The 18877-nt window shown below is 44.7% G+C and overlaps 1 protein-coding gene across 2 annotated transcripts in view; it reads right to left on the minus strand.

Annotated features, from left to right (window-relative positions):
* Positions 1-3751: 3751 nt before the first annotated feature.
* The window catches only part of MSN (moesin), a 78529-nt gene continuing 63403 nt past the window's right edge, over positions 3752-18877 (minus strand). The window contains exons 3-13 of one of the 2 annotated variants that reach the window (XM_010379377.1): positions 18282-18377; positions 16487-16761; positions 15017-15100; positions 14158-14304; positions 12859-12955; positions 10253-10416; positions 8764-8894; positions 8351-8511; positions 7084-7176; positions 6507-6731; positions 3752-5969 (exon numbers count right to left, since the gene is read on the minus strand). In XM_010379377.1, the coding sequence (XP_010377679.1) occupies positions 5805-5969; positions 6507-6731; positions 7084-7176; positions 8351-8511; positions 8764-8894; positions 10253-10416; positions 12859-12955; positions 14158-14304; positions 15017-15100; positions 16487-16761; positions 18282-18377 (1638 nt within the window). In that variant the 3' untranslated portion in view covers positions 3752-5804. The remainder of the gene's footprint in view (positions 5970-6506; positions 6732-7083; positions 7177-8350; positions 8512-8763; positions 8895-10252; positions 10417-12858; positions 12956-14157; positions 14305-15016; positions 15101-16486; positions 16762-18281; positions 18378-18877) is intronic. The other variant, XM_030934787.1, reaches the window with a different exon arrangement.

Consider the following 18877-nt stretch of genomic DNA (forward strand, 5'->3'; position numbering starts at 1 on the left):
CAACCTTCTTTTCATGCTTTGTCTTTCTGGTGACCAGCCCCACACTGAAGTTATTAGTCAATCATTAGCATACAAAAAGACAGCAGTTTGGAGATCCCAAGGACTTTAGGAGTGGTATGCCAAGAAATGGGAAGAAGACCAAATATATATATTTCACAATATCACAGTAGTCCATTTATTTTTATTGCTGAGCAATACCCCATTTATGAATATACAATTGTTTTGTTCATTCTCCTGTTGATGAAAGTCTGGCTAGTTTCCAAATTGGGCACTATTGCAAATAGTATTGCTATGTCTTTTGGTGGACATAAGCACTCATTGCTGTTGGATATACACCCAGCACCTTTACCCCTTAGTTTTTAAATTAATTTTTTTGAAGTCTTTGTAGATTCACATACAGTTGTAAGAAATAATACAGAGAGATCCCATGTACGATTTACTCATGTTCTCCCAGTGGTATCATCTTGTAAATTAGCCTTCAATATCACAACCAAAATTTAAACACTGATATAGTCAAGACACTAGTTATTACAAGGACCCCTCCTGTTTCTCTCTCATAGCCATATCCATTTCTCACATGCTCTCCATCCCCTGCCTTGTTCTTTAACTGCAGGCAACCACTGATTTGTTCCCTTCTCCATTTCTATAATATTGTCATTTCAAGAATAAGGATTTTCAAGAAATAGGGAAATGGAGAATAATGCTATAGTGGCTTAAAACAGGACAAATTGATTACTTTGTTGTTCTGGAGGTCAGATTGTCAGAGGCATTTGAGCCAGAGCTACTTAATCTAGAATAGGGGCTGGATAAAAAAAAAAGGCTGAGACCTACTGGGCTGCATTCCCAGGAGGTCAGGCATTTTTAGTCACAGGATGAGATGGGAGGTCAACAGAAGATACAGGTCACAAAGACCCTGCTGATAAAACAGGATGTGGTAAAGAAGCCAGCAAAAACCCACCAAAACCAAAATGGCAATGAAAGTGACCTCTAGTTGTCCTCACTGCTTATCATACACTAATTATAATGCATTAGCATGCTAAAAGACACTCCTACCAGCACTACGACAGTTTACAAATGCCATGGCAGCGTTTGGAAGTCACTCTATATAGCCTAAAAAGGGGAGAGACCCTAAGTTCTGGGGAAATATCTCCCCTTTCCTAGAAAACTCATGAAAAATCCACTGCTTGTTTAGCATATAATCAAGAAATAACTACAAATATACTCAATCGAGCAGCCCATACTGCTGTTCTGCCTATGGAGTAACCATTCTTTTACTTTCCTGATAAGCTTGCTTTCACTTTACTCTATGGACTCACCTCAAATTCTTTTTTGTGCGAGGTCCAAGAACTCTCTCTTGGGGTCTGGATCGAACCCCTTTCCAGTAACAAGATGAAAGTCGAAAATGGGCTAAAACTGAGCTAAAACTAAGGTGTCCACAAAGCTGCATTTCTTCTTGAGGCTCTAGGGGAGAATTCACTTCCTTGACTCTCCCATTTTATAGAAGGCACCTGCATTCATTGGTTCATGGCCCCTTCCTCCATCTTTAATATCAGCAACACAGCATATTCAAATCTCTCTGAATCTGACACTCTTCCATCTTAATGACTCTTGTGATTATATTGGGTCCACCTGGATAATACAGCACCCTTTCCCTATCTTAAAACCCTTAACCCAATGACAACCCAAGTCCCTTTTGCCATGTAAGGTAACATATTTATAGGTCCCATGGATTAGAACATGGATGTCTTTAGAGGGCCATTATCTTGCCTGCCACATCCATCTTTCTGGAAGAAGTCTACCTGTTTTCCATTTAAAATAAATAAATAAATAACTACCACACATCCAACCCAATATCCAAAAACAGACATCCTCTGGTTGTGGTTGGAAGGGATCTAAAACTCCTTCACTTCCCAAGGCAACAACAGTTGGGATAATCATTAGCAGAGATTCCTAAGGCCTCCTCCTACACTGATGGTCCAGGGACTTAGAACTATATCTGCTACCTTAGACTTGAAGCTGTGCAAATGTCTCCTCTTCCTAGTATATGTCTGCCCACTCCCAGGAGGACACACTGGAATCATCAAATACACTGGTGCCTGGATCCCAATACTAGAGATTATAATTTGATTTGAGGATATGGTCTGGGCTTTGAAATCTTTAAAGGGTTCTTATGTGCAGACAAGTTTTCGAGCCACTGCCTCAAAGGGTTGTTGTAAGGATTTAAAGCTCACAAAACATACGACAACTGGGACAGGCCTCATGGACTCCCACCTGTAATCCCAGCACTTTGGGAGGCCGAGGCAGGCAGATCACTTGAGGCCAGGAGTTCAAGACCAGCCTGGCCAACATGGTGAAACCCCATCTCTACTAAAAATACAAAAATTAGCCAGGCATGATGGTGTGTGCCTGTAGTCCCACCTCCTAGGGAGGCTGAGGCAGGAGGAGAACCGCTTGAAGGTTGCAATGAGCCAGGATTGCACCACTCCACTCCAGACTGGGCAACAGAGTGAGATGAATGGAAAGGAAGGGAAGGGAAGGGAAAGGGGAAGGGGAGGGGAGGACAAGGGGAGGGGAGAAAGAAAGAGAGGCAGAGAGAAAGAGAGATGAGACGAAAGAGAGAGAGAGGAAAGAGAGAAGAGCAAGAAAGAAAGAAAGATAAGAAGAAAGAAAGAAAGAAAGAAAGAAAGAAGGAAAGAAAGAAAGAAAGAAGAAAGCATAGAAAGAGAAACAGAAAGAAAGAACTAGTAAAGAAAGAAAGAAAGAAAAGAAAGAAAGAAAGAAAGGAAGAAAGAAGTAAAGAAGGAAAGAAAGAAAGAAAGAAAGAAGAGAAAGATAAGAAGAAAGAAAGAAAGAAGAAAGAAGAAAGAAAGAAAGAAAAAGAAAGAAAGAAAGAAAGAAAGAAAGAGAAAAAGGAAGGAAGGAAGGAAGGAAGGAAGGAAGGAAGGAAGGAAGGAAGGAAGGAAGGAAGGAAGGAAGGAAGGAAGGAAGGAAAGGGAACATATGATAACTTACTTTTCCTTGCAAGCGTTGGCTTACCAGGAAGGAAACTGGTAAGTGAGAGTGCCAGGTCCAGGACAGTTTAGAAGGTTTGTCTGGCCTCAGTTTCCTCATATGCAAAATGAGGATAACCATATCTAGGCTACAAAATGTTTTATACATGTTTTATAAACTATAAAGTACTACCCAATAGCTTTTGTACATACACACACTTTCCATCCTCACTTCACACTCCATTCCCCACTGCCTTCAGAAACAGGACCCAAGGTAGTTTTCCTGACCTTTATTGGCACTACAATATGTGAGAGTAGTAGGTGGGGAAAGCCTGAAGGCCTTCCTGACAAGGAGGTAGGACAAGGCCTGACCACCCCAAGAGAAATCAAGAAATACAAATAAGTATTGTCCCAATGCCAGGCAAGTCCCAATGCCAGGCAAGTCCCAATGCCAGGCAAGTCCAGGAGCATCACATGGTCAATGCAGGATCCACACCCACAGTAGAAAAGTTGGTCTGGAACTACAGAAAGGGCACAAACTATTAAGTTAGACAGTCCTGTGACCTTGGGAAGTTATTATACTTCTTTGAGTCCATTCTCTCCTGTATAAAATGGGGATAGTCATATCACCCCTCTCCATAGACCTGAGGTATAGATGAAATGAGACCAAAGATAAGATGGTAATATATAGAGTAAATAGAAATTGCAGTGAAATATCTTAGAGCTACCCACTCATACTACAAAGAAATATTGAGTCACTGTGAAGTCTTCCTAAATTTTATTGGCACTGAAACAGAACATGGATTGAGCATAAACCCCTCCAAAAACAATTTTTAAAAAACCCAAAAAGTACACAAAAAACCCCTGAATACAAAATCTAACCTTTCTCCCCAGCCTCCCTAAGGGTAAGTTACTGACTCTAAGGCAGCTATTAATAGATTGCCCCACAATTCCAGGTTTGAATTTAGCCAATATAGGACATATCACCAAGTGAGTGTCAATAATTCACAGCAATGCACACAAGACTCCTCAAGGTCAGGCAAAGAGTTGGGGGTGGTGGACAGGGGAACTGAAAGAGGCTCTAAGCTAGGGGCATTGCATGGTGGGACAGGATGGCCCCTTGAGGACTGAACCCTGGGGAGAAGACAAACAGGAATAATAAAAACAAATAACAAGTACTTTAAGAATGGATTGTATGACCTATAGTGACAGATGACATCACTAATACTGAAAGCTTCTTATATTAATATTTTTGGCAAAATGTCATTTTGTAATATAGTATATGCTTTCCAAGTGTGGGGGTGGTAAAGGAATGAGGCCAAAATGATCCTGCCCCAAGACTAATATCTTCCAATGGTGCATTAGCAAGGAAGGCAGAAATCAGTATTTAGATATCAGTAAAATACATTATACTATAGAAAGAAGAAGAGCACATATGAGACAGAGAAGGAGGTGGATGCTCCTGGGTTGAGAGCAATGGGTGGGGGTGTGGAAGGAACTAGGCCAGAATCCCCAGCAGCTCTCTGGTTTACAGCTCCAAGGGACAGAACAGCTGGTGTCAAGACCTGGGTTAGAGGTTTGTCAAACAGAGGCAGGGCCCAGTCACCACTTTGGAGGGGAGTGATGAGAAGGGGATTTTGGTCACGTGAGAGGGTTGAGTAAACTGGGATCAGGGCACAGACTTCTCTCACCACATTTAGCTTCTTGCACTCACTCCCTAGTTGAGGCTACTGGCATCAAGCTCTAGATGCCAAGCCCGGGATGGCTGTGGAGCAGGAGCTATGGCCCAAGTAGCTCTGAGAGGGGAAGAGACCTAAAACCCCTGGCAGGGAAAATACTGAAGCTAGGTGTGAACATATCCTCTCTTTTCACAAGAGTCCTGATGGGGCTGACTGAGCTTTTGGGTACTCATCCCTACTGTTATAGCTGGAGAGGATTTGGGGATTGAAGCAGGGAGGGGCAGATCCCACGAAGTGACTGCAGATCTGGAATAATAAGTAAGGAGTAGCTCTGCCCACAGAGCTCACTTTAGACAGGCCTATACTCCTATAAGGAATTGGGGTAGGATCTTCTACTCAGCCTTGCCAGAACAGAATGGTCAATGGCCTTCTAGTACGTTTGGTGAAGCCTCTTGAAGGCACTGTTTCCCCCATCCACCCTGGGGAGAAATTGAGTCCCTAAAGTCAACGACAAGGCTTATTGAGGCTGAGTTTGTAACAGATCCAATCTGGGAGGTAGAAACAAAAATGACTGAACATCTTTTTATCCCTCAGTCATTACAAAGCCTAAATAACTCTAAACGGGATGGGCACTGGGAGGACAAATTTTAGGTCAGTTGACATCCTGGAGCAGATATCCAAGGTCCTGTCTCATTCCCTAAACCACGTAATACTCTAACCCTGTAAATCTCAGGACCCTGAAGAAGAAGGCAGTGGTAGGGGAGGGGAGGGGAGCTAGCTTCCAACCTACTCCACACTTGACTCCCATTGGACAACAGTAACTGTAAGGGTATTTGCAAAATCAAGTGGAAAGTACCTCTGGGCTGGGCAAGTAGGATATTCTAGCAATACAGATTAAATGGAACAGAGAAGAGAAAGGAGGTTCCATTGGCACCATAATGAGCCATTCATTTGCCCAGGGAAGTGGGTGGGGGCTAAGGGGCTAGGTTTGGTCCCATGGCTACACTAAATGCTTGGCATGACTCCAGGGCTGCTCTGGTTAGTGGCTCCAGCATAGTATGAGTTAGGTGAGTTAGGTGTAGGAGTGTGGGGACAAGGAAAAAGGGAGGAGGGGTCCCTAGAGGCTGGGTGCCCATTACATGGACTCAAATTCGTCAATGCGCTGCTTGGTGTTGCCCTGCCGGATCTGGCGCAGGGTCTTGTATTTGTCTCGGCCCAGTCGCATGTTCTCAGCATGGATCATGTCATTGGCAGTCTTCTTGGACTCATCTCGCGCATTGGCCAGCTCCGAAGTGAGGGCCTGCGAGGGTGCACAGGAACACAGAGGTCAATGGCTTTTTCTCATTTTACCTCCTGTTATTTGACCAGACTTCTCTTCTCTTCTGTTTCCCTCTTTCTTCCTCACCCTTTCTCTCTATATATAAATATTGAGTCATTTCCAACTCTGTTAGAACTGCAGTGGGGCAAGAATATTTTAAAAAAAATAAAAATAAAACAGACTTAGGGGACCAGCTGATAATGGGTATTCTCTGAGAGTAGAACAACATACCAAAGATTCAGGTGGGAATTTTGTCAGCTAGATATTTTCTTAATGTAAGAGGTGAATGTAGTGAGTGGGAGGTGGGGCAGAGAGAAAATCTCAAAAAGGGAAGAGATAGCCCAAGGTCTGATTAATAAGGGAGAGGTACCTATCCTTAAAGCTGTCACTTAAGAAAGGCTTGGGCTCCCACACAGCACTGGGACAGGATCTTATACCTATCTCCCATGATGGTTAGGGAATACCATGGGCTACTAAATCAATGCATAGTCTCCTTGACTCTTGGCCCTACTTGGATACCTTCAGGTGCTTCTGCACACGCTCATTCTTCTCCGCCTCAGTGGTACGTTCCTCCTCACTGCGGTCCTTGGCCATAGCATCAGCCCGTAGGTCAGCACTAGCCTCTGCCCCATTCTCATCTTGCTCATCCTGCTCATTCTCAGCAGGCTCAGCCACATGAGGTGTACTCATGGCAGTCTTCAGCTCAGCACGGGTCTTCTCCAGGTCTTCCTGTACCATCTGGGCCTGTCCAGCGACAGAAGGAGAGAAAGACTTTCAGTGAGACCAGTTAAACTGTGGCATCCTGTATATGCCTAGAATGGTCTGGCAAGAGGCAGGCACCAGGTAGGACAAGACACTTCATCTGCCTGATCCTTAGTTTCTTCAGCCATAAAACAAGAGCAATTGTTCCAACTTCCTAAAGGTATTGGAGAACTCCAGTAAGTATTTGAGGAAACCATGAGTGCCTTCTCTCATGATGCCTGCTGTAGGAAGTATGAAAGAGGGAGGGAGCCAAAACGTAAGGAATCTAAGGAGCTGTAACCTATGCATATGGTACCCACTCCCTCAATGCTTTGCTTTAGGCCCTGTGTCTTACCTTCTGCTGCCACTCCACAGCCTCACTCTCCTTCTTCTGTCGGGCCATCTCCAGCTGGGAGATTCGAGCTGTCAGCTCTGCCATTTCCAAGGCCTACGGAAAAATTGGAAGCCTGTGAGAGCTGGGCCTTCTGGTCCTCAGGACCCAGGTGTCTTCAACCCAAGTTCCCCTGGGGGACTAGTAAGGGACCTACTGCTCCACTTGCTTGCTGCCTCAGAGACTCTTTTACCACACCACTTCATTCCAGTCCCATCTTCCCTGACCACCACTTCAAGTCAGAGTTCCCCCACCTAGACTGTAGGCCTCCTGAAGACAGACAATATGCCATCTCTGTCCCTTCCTCATTATCTCTCCCCATGCCCCTCTTGGCAAGTATGCAGCTGGGGCCTCAGTAAAGCTTTGGCCATCACTGGGTCACTTCCTGAAGTGGCAGATCCTTTCCTGATATCCTAGAATGCTCAGGATTCCACTAAGACTCTTCCCAGGACAAGTACAGGAAAGACACTCAAGTGTCACAAGGTGATCTGAACGAGGAAAAAAGCTTATGCACACCTTGGGTAAATCTCCCATGACAGCTTCCTCATGAGAGACAGGTCTTGGTTCCCTATATTCCCACCTCCAACAGTAGAGGGGAAGAGTATATGTCAAGGAGTTTGGACCATAGGTTCTTCACTTCTGTGTCACAGAACCCTTGGAAACTGTGATGAAAGTATTGATGCCAAATGTCCCCAAAATGCATAGACACAGTTGCATGTCATTTCAGGGAGCAAAGCTTTCAAACAGAGGCAGAAATGGGTTCTAATCCTTATTTAGCCACAGCTGTGTGACCTTTGGTGAATCTCTTCTCTGAGCTCTAATTTCCTTATCTGGGCATATTATCTCATATGAGGTTAATCCCATAGGGTTACTGGGAAGAAGAAATAAGTAAGGAAAAGGGAAATATTTCCAACACAGCAACATACAGCAGGAACTCAAGTATGAGTTCCTTTTGTTCCTTTCTCCTTCCCTTTCCTTTGCTAGGCCAATCAGCTCAGATACCCAAGGGTAAAGAAAGTGAACAGAAACTAAGGGTTAGGGAAGATTGCAAAAATTCCTGGGCCACACTAGTGACTTCTCAACTTGCTTCCGAACTAGTTATTTGCTGGAGGTCCATGGAGTGGTAGTCTGCTCTAAAGAGCCAGAATGTAAGCAAAAGTATCTATAAGTAAGTAGGCAGACAAGGAAGAAAGCTCAGTTCCCAAAACCCCAGTCCATCCTACAGCTTTACCAGCTGTTCCTGAGTCTTTTTCTGGTCCCGGGAGGCCTGCAGCAAGGCCTCCTTGGCCTCTTCAGCTTCTTGACGCTCCTTGGCAAGCTTTTCAGCCTCGCTCTGGGCACGCTTCCGTTCCTGCTCAAGTTCCAGAGCCCTACGGGTCTGTTCTTCCAGTTCTGGGCAGAAAAGGAGGGGAGAAGGCAGTGAAGAGCACCGAGATAAAGATGATACACTAGCTTCCTTCCTGGAAATGATCCACCCCAGGACAAAGCTGGCAGAAAGTTCTGAGTTCTCTTCTTGCCCATTCTTTTTCTAGTCTGTAGCCACACCTGAACTACATTGTCTGTGTCTACAGCTCAGGAAGAAGGTTCTCCAGCTCAGAGTCAGGTCTGGAAAAACCCAATCTCCAAGGTGACTCCAAGCCTCACCTTGTTGAGCCTTCTTAGTCTGTTCCTCAATCTGCTTCAGCCTCTCCATCAGTTCCTCCTTCTCCCGTTCAATCTTCTCTTTCTCTTTTTCTGCCATTTCACGTTTCTTCTTCTCATTTTCCAGCATAGCACTAGGGAAGGAGATAAAATGGATAAAACAGGATAGTAAAGCTCCATAAAAGCCTGGGGAGGCCAGGCGTGGTGGCTCACGCCTATAATCCCAGCACTTTGGGAGGCTGAGGCGGGCAGATCATGAGGTCAGGAAATCGAGACCATCCTGGCTAACACGATGAAACCCCATCTCTACTAAAAATACAAAAAATTAGCTGGGCGTAGTGGCATGCGCCTGTAGCCCTAGCTATTCGGGAGGCTGAGGCAGGAGAATAGCTTGAACCTGGGAGGTGGAGGTTGCAGTGAGCTGAGATTGCGCCACTGCACTCCAGCGTGGACAACAGAACAAGACCCCATTTTCAAAAAAAAAAAAAAAAAGCCTGGGGAATTGCAAGGCTTGCTGCCTCTGGGTCTCTCAGCCCAACCTTCCCAACACACTCAGGGATTGTGAGTTTGGGCCACCCTCCCTTACCTCCATACCCTTGTCCTCATATCACAGCCCCACATAGGCCAGTGTACACGGGGCCCTGTCAATGTGCCCCTGAGTCAGGAATCCTAGCTCTCCCACCAACCCACTGGGTGACCTTAGCTATGTCACTGCTTTGCTCTTGTTCCCCTATCTTGAAAATGGTCCAATAAGACCTGCCCTATCTACCTTGTAGGGAGACAAGTTTTGGCTCTCTGCTGGGATGAAGTGCTTCAAGTCCAGTAATCTCTATGGCTAGTGCATCAGTCCTCAGGTCCAAATCTGCCTGCCCTAAAGCCCAGCTCTAGGCTTCTTTTCCCCAGAGTTTGTTACAAATCTGGAATAGGTATTTGCTTTTTCTTGCCCTACCATCTCTTCCAGGAACCTTCTTATCTCCCTTGGCTAGGTATTCTCCATCTGAGCCCTCAGAATACTTGGCTTACCCTTCTCCCCACCCCTCTTCTATGTTTTTTTCTCCATAGCAATTGTTAACCATCTTATGTACCACATAATTTGCTTATTTATTATGTTTGTCTTCTCCCCACTTGAATGCTAGCTTCACAAAATCAGACATTTTTGGTCTTTTCTTATTCATTGCTCAATAAATATTTATTAAGTGAATGAATGGCATGGTGTTTGTACCTTGAGTTATGTATATGTTGTTTTCCCTCTCTCTGCTACCAGACTGAGTAGACTGTGAGGTCCTACAGGGCAGGTTCCTGCTAGATCCAGCTCTGTAAAAACTGCCCCTCAAACTTGGTAAATGTTTTCTGAATAAAGGTAAATATTGGTGTCTAACCTCTCATCTATGAAGTCCTAGGTTGGCCTCATGTCCTGAATTAGCAGGCTGGGCACCTTTGAGAAGCTTCCTTGCCCCAGCCCTGGCCCCTCACATCAGTGTGCAGCACCTACCGCTCCATCTGCTTCTGGTGCTTCTCCTCCCGGGCCTGTGCCTTCATCTGCTGCACCTCAATGGTGTCAGGCTTGCGACGGCGCATGTATAGTTCATGGTTCCCCATGCACAAGGCCAAGATACGCTTGTTAATCCGCAGCCGGGGAGCATAGAAGACGAAGTCCTGGTGGGAAATCAGCAATCAGAAAGAATTTGGAGGGCCAGGTGAAGGTGATCTTCTGCCTTCTGAAAAGCTAAATCCAAAAGCACTGAAAAGAATGTTTAATCTAACCTCCTGCACTACAGATGGGAAGACTAATTATCAGAGTGGTAAAGTGACTTGCCCAGGGTCAGATAGCAGGCAGACCAAAGACTAGAAACCCAGGTTTCTTGACTCTGAAACCCGTGTTCTTCCCATAATTTCTTTCAATCTTTGCTTATGAAAGCATCCTAAATTACTCTTAATCAAGTTGAAGGATTCAAACTTTCTCTGCTAATTAGGGAACATGCTAGGTCTCAGGTGACCTCTTTTGGAAGCCAAATGACCCCTGACAATATGCTGGTGGGTGCAATATGGGTGACTGGACTGTTTCTACAATCTCCTGAAAGCAAATCCTAGAGCCAGCCCCTTAAATCCTTTTTGGAACAAGGCAGGCTGTAAATACATATATAAATACATAAATCTCCTGATCACTGCTTGTCCTGGTTGTTGTTTTTAAAATGAGCCCTTGATCTCAGCTGGCTTTGTTACTTAACTTTTTCTGATAAAAGTTGAGCACAGCAGCAATAAAAGAAAACACACAAGAAAATTCAGTGAGTTTCAGTTTGCTACTACAAATACCACTGGACCAAAGTCACCAGCTGATGGGCTAGCCGCCATCTCCTCTGCCACTGACCACACACTGCTACTGTCTCATATAGCTTGGGGTGCAGTGGAGGGAGCACAGGCTCTCAAAGTCAAATCACCTAGGTCTAAATCCCAGTTCTACCATTTTTAGCTATGTTATCTTGAACAAATCACTCCATCTCTCTAACCTCAGTTTTGTCAACCATAAAATTAGTATGCTACTTACTACCTACCTGACCATGTTGCTGAGGGTTTAAGGAGACAACATGTGTAAAGTCCCTAGCAGGGAAAGTTCAGACACCTCAGGGCTGGAGAAGAATGGTTGAGCCTTCATGAAAAAAGGTCAGGCACAGTATTGTCACTGGGCCTTGTTGGACATGAGGTATCCCAGAAAAGGAGATACTCAGCTCAGTTTCCTACCCTACCACAATCACCAGCTGTCTGGTCTTGAGTGGGTAAGAAGTGTGGCGAGTGTGTTAGAGAAATGAGTGAACTTAAAGCACTTTTTTGGTCTTGGAATGCTCTGGAGAAAAGTCTGAGAGGGCAGCAGTCAAGTTCTACCAAGAAGTTTGTAGGATCATCTTGGGATTTGGACTTCTCTGGTCACAGCCATTTCTCCATAATAAAAAAAAGAAATCAAGGGCTGGGCATGGTGGCTCACACCTGTAATCCCAGCACTTTGGGAGGCCAAGGCAGGCAAATCACCTGAGGTCAGGAGTTCAAGACCAGCCTGGTCAACATGGCGAAGCCCTGTCTCTACTAAAACTACAAAAATTGGCCGGGCGCGGTGGCTCAAGCCTGTAATCCCAGCACTTTGGGAGGCCGAGACGGGCGGATCACGAGGTCAGGAGATCGAAACCATCCTGGCTAACACGGTGAAACCCCGTCTCTACCAAAAATACAAAAACTAGCCGGGCGAGGTGGCGGGCGCCTGTAGTCCCAGCTACTCGGGAGGCTGAGGCAGGAGAATGGCGTAAACCCGGGAGGCAGAGCTTGCAGTGAGCTGAGATCCGGCCACTGCACTCCAGTCCGGGTGACAGAGCGAGACTCCGCCTCAAAAAAAAAAAAAAAAAAAAAAAAAAAAAAATTAGCCGGGCGTGGTGCCATGCACCTGTAATCCCAGCTACTCGGGAGGCTGAGGTTGTAGTAAGCCAAGATTGTGCCACTGCACTCCAGCCTGGGCGACAGAGCGAGACTCTGTCAAAAAAGGAAGGAAGGGAAGGGAAGGGGAAGGGAGGGAGAGGAAGGGAGGGGAGGGGAAAAGAAAAGAGAAGAGGAGAGGAGAGGAGAGGAGAGGAGAGGAGAGGAAAGGAAAGGAGAGGAAAGGGGAAAGAGGAAAGAGGAAAAAGGAAAAAGGAAAAGAAAGGAAGGAATCAAATATGTGAACAGTGTCCACTTTCCAGGACCCCAGGGGCTTGGAAATACAAGATGCATTTGGTTTCCACCCCAGAACCTCAAGGTGGCAGAGACAATGGCTAAGAAGCAGTACTTAACACTGCCTGTGGCTCTCCCTCATCCACAGTGAGGGAGACAGGTAGCAGAGTAGAACCAGGTACAGGATGTCTGCTGGCCATTTTTAGCATCAACATCTCCCTCCATTCCCAATCTCTATCTGTGCTTCCTGTTCGTGCACGTGTGCACACACATGTGCACACACACAGACACGCACACACACACACACACACACCAGCAAAGGAAGAGAAAAATAGAATAGCATGATTGCTCATTACTGCAGGCCTTGGCAAGTACCCGTCTTGCTCAGAGGGAGGAATCACTCACCGGGGCTTTTTTGTCAATGGGCTTGATGACAAATTTCTTATCATTGAAAGAGATGTTCCTGATTTCACTCCAGGGGAAGCCTATCTTGGGAGTTAGTCTGTAGAAATGGAAACCAATAATATCAGGACAAGGGCAAGACAAGAAGGGCATAGAGAACTGGTGGCTTGCCCTCACATCACCCCCAAGCTTCTATGTCTCTCTCTCTCTCTCTCTCTCTCTCTTTTTTAAAATAAATAGAGACGAGGTCTCACTATGTTACCCAGGCTGGTCTTGAACTCTTGGGCTCAAGCGATCCTCCTTCCTCAGCCTCCCAAAGTGCTGGGATTACAGGCGTGAGCCACCAAGCTTGGTCAAACAAACACTTCTCTCTGGAGGAGGCAGACTCGGTGCCAGCTCAGCTAGTGTCATCACATGCCACCAGGTCAGTTGCCAGCATTGAGTTCACTAAAGGATCTCCTGATACTACAACTAACATATGATTCCTTGTCTCGAGTTCATTTTGTTATGTTTTTGTTTGAGGAATGGAACTTGTAACAATTCCTCAAGGGAATCCCCAGCCCTATTTAACTGAGTTTCTTCTATCCAAGCTTACAAAAGTTAGAGAAAAAGTAAATAATGAACTCCAAGATTCAGCAGTTATATGGAACAATAATCTATTGATCTCCATTCTCACCAAGAGCACACTAAGTGAAAAATATAAGCAAGTGAGATAAGGCTACGGTGAGAGGATTATAGGCCAAAAGCCATTTAATTATCACAGGAGACTAATTATAATATATCCCGATAAGATAGTCTAGGCCTCCACAAACCAATAAAAACATAATGACTGTCACATATATAATTTTAAGTTTTCTAGTAGCTACATGAAAATAAGTAAAAAGTAATGGATGTAATAAAATTTTAATAAGTTTAATTAGCCCAATATATCTAAAATATTATCATTTGAACATGTAAATAAATATTTTTTAAAACATTAAGACATTTTTACATTCTGTTTTTCACACTAATCTTCAAAGTCCAGTGTGTAGTTTACACTTACAGCACATCTCAATTCAAAGTAGCCACGTTTCAAGTGTTCAATAGCCCCATGTGGCTGGTGGCTACCACAGTTGACAGTGTGAGTCTAGTCAATACAGGATTTAGAGGCCTAAGGAAAGTTGTGAAATCATCTGGGCTGGACTAAATTAGGTAGAAAAATAACTGAGGTGGGACCCAAGAGCTATGGCCTTGCTCCTTGGTGAAAAGTGAGCCCTAGATGTTAACATAACCTAAATAAACTAAAAGAGATCTGAGATATACCTGTCATTCTGCTCATAGATGTTGAGACCCAGTGCATCCACCCCCAGCCACAGCTCTGAGCCTTTCTTGTTCTTGATGCTGAAGTAGTTCACACCATACATCTCCAGATCTTGAGCAATCTTCAGATATTCCAGGACAGCATCCTCCCTAAATGACACAGTTGGGGGTCACAAAGTGGGGCTTTTGAGTCAGACCCAAGGAGAGAGAAAGCCTGCTTACTCTGTACTTCTGACAAGGATCTTGCTATCAGGAGTGGGAAAGGGGACAAAAGGCAAGCAGATGATGGAGAACAGAGCATAGCATGACTTTTGCAAAGCAAAATCTCCTAACAAAAACCTAGGGTCTATGCTCCCAAAGGGAATAAAGATGGGCTGACCCTTGCTGGCCTCTGGCATGTTGACTGCCACAGAAGCAATTTTCTTTCTCTCATTCATTGTGACAGCCTCTTACACACTCTTAGCAGGGCTCAGAATGTGGTGATGGCAAAATGATGATATTTGTCCTTCAACTAGACAACCCTCAAAAATGCTTTGCCATGTTTAAGAGCTCCTTCCTTATTTCCTTCTGGTAGGGGGCGGGGAGTCCTTGGTGGCCCAGTAGCTCCCTGGACATCCTGAGGTCCCCTCCATTTCTTGATAGTCAAAACTGTTTGTGCTATCAGTTACTACCATTCAGCAAAACAAACAAACAAGCAAACAAAAAACAGCCTCATAATCGTCCTAGTTTGCCTTCTATCGTCCCTGTTCCCTCTTTCTCCAACATCTACTGATGTCCCTTGTCATCTGTCTCTTCTCCCCAGAATGCATTCTCATTCACCCTATAAGGGAAGTGGGGCCCACCACTGCTTGGGCAAGCTTACCTGAGCATGCCACGGTGTTCCTCATGCCACACCTGGATCCGCTCCTCCCACTGGTCCTTGTTGAGTTTATGCTGTTCCAGGACTCTGGAAAGACAATGGGTGATGAGTAGTTTAAAGCACAAAAGTCCCTGTGCAGGAGAGAAGGGAAGCCCATTTAGCTTTCTAAGAGGCTGATGCAAAGAGGATGTAGAGTCAGCCAACTGAGGTCACACTGGAAGCAGACTGAAATTATAGCTAAGAAGGTATTAAATTAGACACAAGGAATTGCCTGAAAGGTAAGAGAGCTACAAGAATGGATGATCAAAAACAAGGGGAACACCTTCCTTTGTACCTTTATCCACAAATCAAATGATGTGCTGTGGTCCCTAAGTATAGCAATAAATTGTCAGGAGTTTGTGCTGACTTGAGGGGCTAACAGTAGGGATGGACCTCATGGAGCCAGGTATACTCTCTCCTAGATCCTCTTGGGACCAACAGTCTATGTTTATAAGAATACTGCTCAGAAATGAAAGACTGGCCTTTGGCTACAGAGCAATGAACTGAGTCCTAATGGCTTTGAGAAAAACCAACAGGCCCAACCTCCAAGACCTACTAGATTATAAACAAGGTTAGCTTTAAACATGCCATCTCAGATATCATGGCAATGACTCAGGGAGAGTCCCCAGGGTACAAGCACTATCCCTAATATCTTATAGGTGTGTTGTACATATATGTCATAACTCCAGTGGGACTGAGGCTCCCAGAATGAAGCAAAGCTTTTCCTTCTAATCCAAAAGACTATGGAAATGGCCATTATGTATAGTTAGAAAAAATTTAGTGTTAAAATATTAAGGTGCTAAGCTTCCAGGTCTGGCTCTGCCTCAGATGAGCTGCAGCAGATGGGGAAAGTCAGTGTGAGTACCTCTGCACCTCTATTTCCTCGGCCAGGAAATAAGGATAATGCCTGCTTTGTTCTTTTGTGTGTTATTGTGATGCAAAAACAAAAATAATGAGGGTTTTAGAGCTTTTGACTTTGAAGTTTACAAAAGGAGAAAGCTCTGTACACTAGTTGTCAATATTAAAAGACTATTTGAGTTCCCCATGTCCCTGGTTTGCTTATTTCTCTCTCTCCCCTGTGAACTTCTGATATAAGAGATCTAAATCAGTAAAAAGAACTGAGAAAATGGAACCAGGGAGGGGTGAAAGAAATTACTCAATCTCTGGTTCTACATAAGCACTTGCCTCCAGGTTAATAAAGTTCTGTAATCAGGTAGACAGAGGGGAAAAAAAAGGCTTTTAATTTGGAAAGCCAGAAAAACAACAACAGAGTATGACACTATATGCAAATGTCTCTTGAGCAGTATAACACAGTCTTCAGACAGACCCCAATGGAGAGGAACAGATCTGGCATCCCCTGTGGGGCAGGGATTGGTCAGCTATGGGCTGCAGCCCCTTATGGCCAAGGCAAAGGAGGGCAGGGAATCACCTCACCTCTGTGGGAGCAACTTGTCTCCGGCCAGGTAGCCAGACTTATGCACCTCCTTATTGAAGTCGCCATACTTAGACTGGACAGCATACGAGGCCAGCAGCACAGCAGTCTCAGGCGGGCAGTAAATATCATCATTGAGAATGCCCTCTTTCACTTGCAGAAAGAACAGGCGCTGAGTGATGTCCTGAATCAATTCCTCGGATACATCCTCAGGATAGAACTTGGCACGGAACTTAAAGAGCAGGGGGCTTTCCTTCCGCACGTCCTGGGCAGTCACCTGGGAGCAGTAAGGGTTATGGACTCTCAAAAAGTAGGTTTTAAGGGTGACAGAGTGGCTGTGGGGTGGGGGAAAAACACTGAAAGATCATCAATTTGCATAATCTTAGAGAGCTGGGTGGCAACCCCCTGGTAATTAAGAAAAACAATACATTACTTTCACTGGGGACTGAATCCCATGTCTGTAATCACTTTCTGTTGGGAATTTCTTCCTGAAATTACCTTAATACTGACTGATGATCAGAAGTCTTCAAACCACTTTTGTCTGACTATATCCAACTATCCCCAAATTCTGAGAGTAGGCATAAGCTCTTCTTTTCAGCTTGTCTTATAAGTCTCCTCCAATTTCATAAGTTAGCAAAGTAAGGACTAGGATATATGACTAAGGATTGAGAATTGGCTAGACAAGAGCACAAATTAGACCATTTTTTAAAGCCTGAAATGGAATACTAGTGGCTCCACACTTGTCCAGCAAAAGACTCAACTTTTTAGGAAAACAAGACTTTACCAGCAGAAAGTGGGGTACCTACTCCCTAGACACAATCAGAGAAGCAAACTGCAGGACAGTATGGAGACTTCTAAGGACAAGAACAGCCAGTTTGAGGATACGAAGATGGAAGGCTACCAGGTTCTCGTGGAGATGCTGCTTGGGGTGGAGAGCTTGCATGGACTCAAACCATTCCATTTGGGGTCCAACTGAGGTAAAAGGTCAAGAAAGAGGGAAACATCTATATGGGGTTCAGATATCGGTTGACTGCTGGAGAAGGTGCAGCATAAGACTGTGAGATCTTTCAGATTTTTTTTTTCTAGTTCAAAAATCTGTGGCTCTTTTTAACAAATCCCCGGCCGAGCACAGTGGCTCATGCCTGTAATCCCAGTACTTTGGGAGACCGAGGCAGGCGGATCACAAGGTCAGGAGATCGAGACCATCCTGGCTAACATGGTGAAACCCTGTCTCTACTAAAAATACAAAAAATTAGTCGGGCGTGGTGGCGGGTGCCCGTAATCCCAGCTACTTGGGAGGCTGAGGCAGGAAAATGGCGTGAACCTGGGAGGCGGAATTTGCAGTGAGCTGAGATGGCATCACTGCACTCCAGCCTGGGCGAGAGTGCAAGACTCCTTCTCAAAAAAAAAAAAAAAAAAAAAAAAAAAAAAAAAAAATCCCCTAAAGCCATTGACTTTGGAGAGATGAAGGGGATACCAATCCTCTCTTGAAGAGCCACTAATGGATTTGATCCAAAACAAGTCAAAGTTTAAGCTAGTGTTCCCAGTAGAAAGAAAAGAGTCTCTTCTTCTTTGAATGCTGGCCATTGTCGCTGTTAGAAGTCAAAGTGGAGACAGAGCAAAAGCTTTTACTTGCCTGAGTCCTCTGTCCTTATTCTGATCCAGGTGGTCAACAGACTACCCAGTCACAAACACAGCCCTAGGTATACAGGATTTGCCAATTAGCACATGGTACCCTCCCAGGAATGTTCTGGAAAAGAAAAGAATTCTAAACCCAACTGAGGAATAAGCAGTTACCTTCTTATTGAGTTTCAGCCAGGTGGAGAAACCTTTAGTGTCCTGGTACTGCAGACCAAAGAACCAAACTTCCCTCAAGCCAATAGTTTTCACCACCTAGAAGAGAAAACCAAAACAACCAACCATTGATTGAATACCTCCTCTATGTGAGGCACAGAGGACACAAAGTTTGAAGTCAATATGATATCTGCCCTTAAAGGTTTTAAGGTGCTCAGGGTCTGGCAAGAAAATACACTTGGGCAGCAATCAAGAACTGACGTCAGCATCTCTCTGCACAAAGTACTGCTGGGGTAGGAAAGGAATCTATTACTTATGAGCACTGACACATACCAAGAACCTTACATCCATCATCTCCTTTAATTTTCATAATATCCCTATGCTAGACTTATAATTAGACCCATTTTATAGATATCAAAAATGAGGTTCAAAGAAATGCCCAAGGTTCAGGTCATGAGTGACAGAATTAGGGTTCAAACCATGTCTGTTTGACTCCAAATCCATGCATATCCAGTGATTTCTGCCACCTTCTCCCTCCCTCTACAATGTCATGCCACTTTCCACTTCCATGATGGATTAAAGACTGAATGTGGAGATTG

This window comes from Rhinopithecus roxellana, chromosome 7 (assembly GCF_007565055.1).
Source record: "Rhinopithecus roxellana isolate Shanxi Qingling chromosome 7, ASM756505v1, whole genome shotgun sequence".
NCBI classification, from domain to species: domain Eukaryota; kingdom Metazoa; phylum Chordata; class Mammalia; order Primates; family Cercopithecidae; genus Rhinopithecus; species Rhinopithecus roxellana.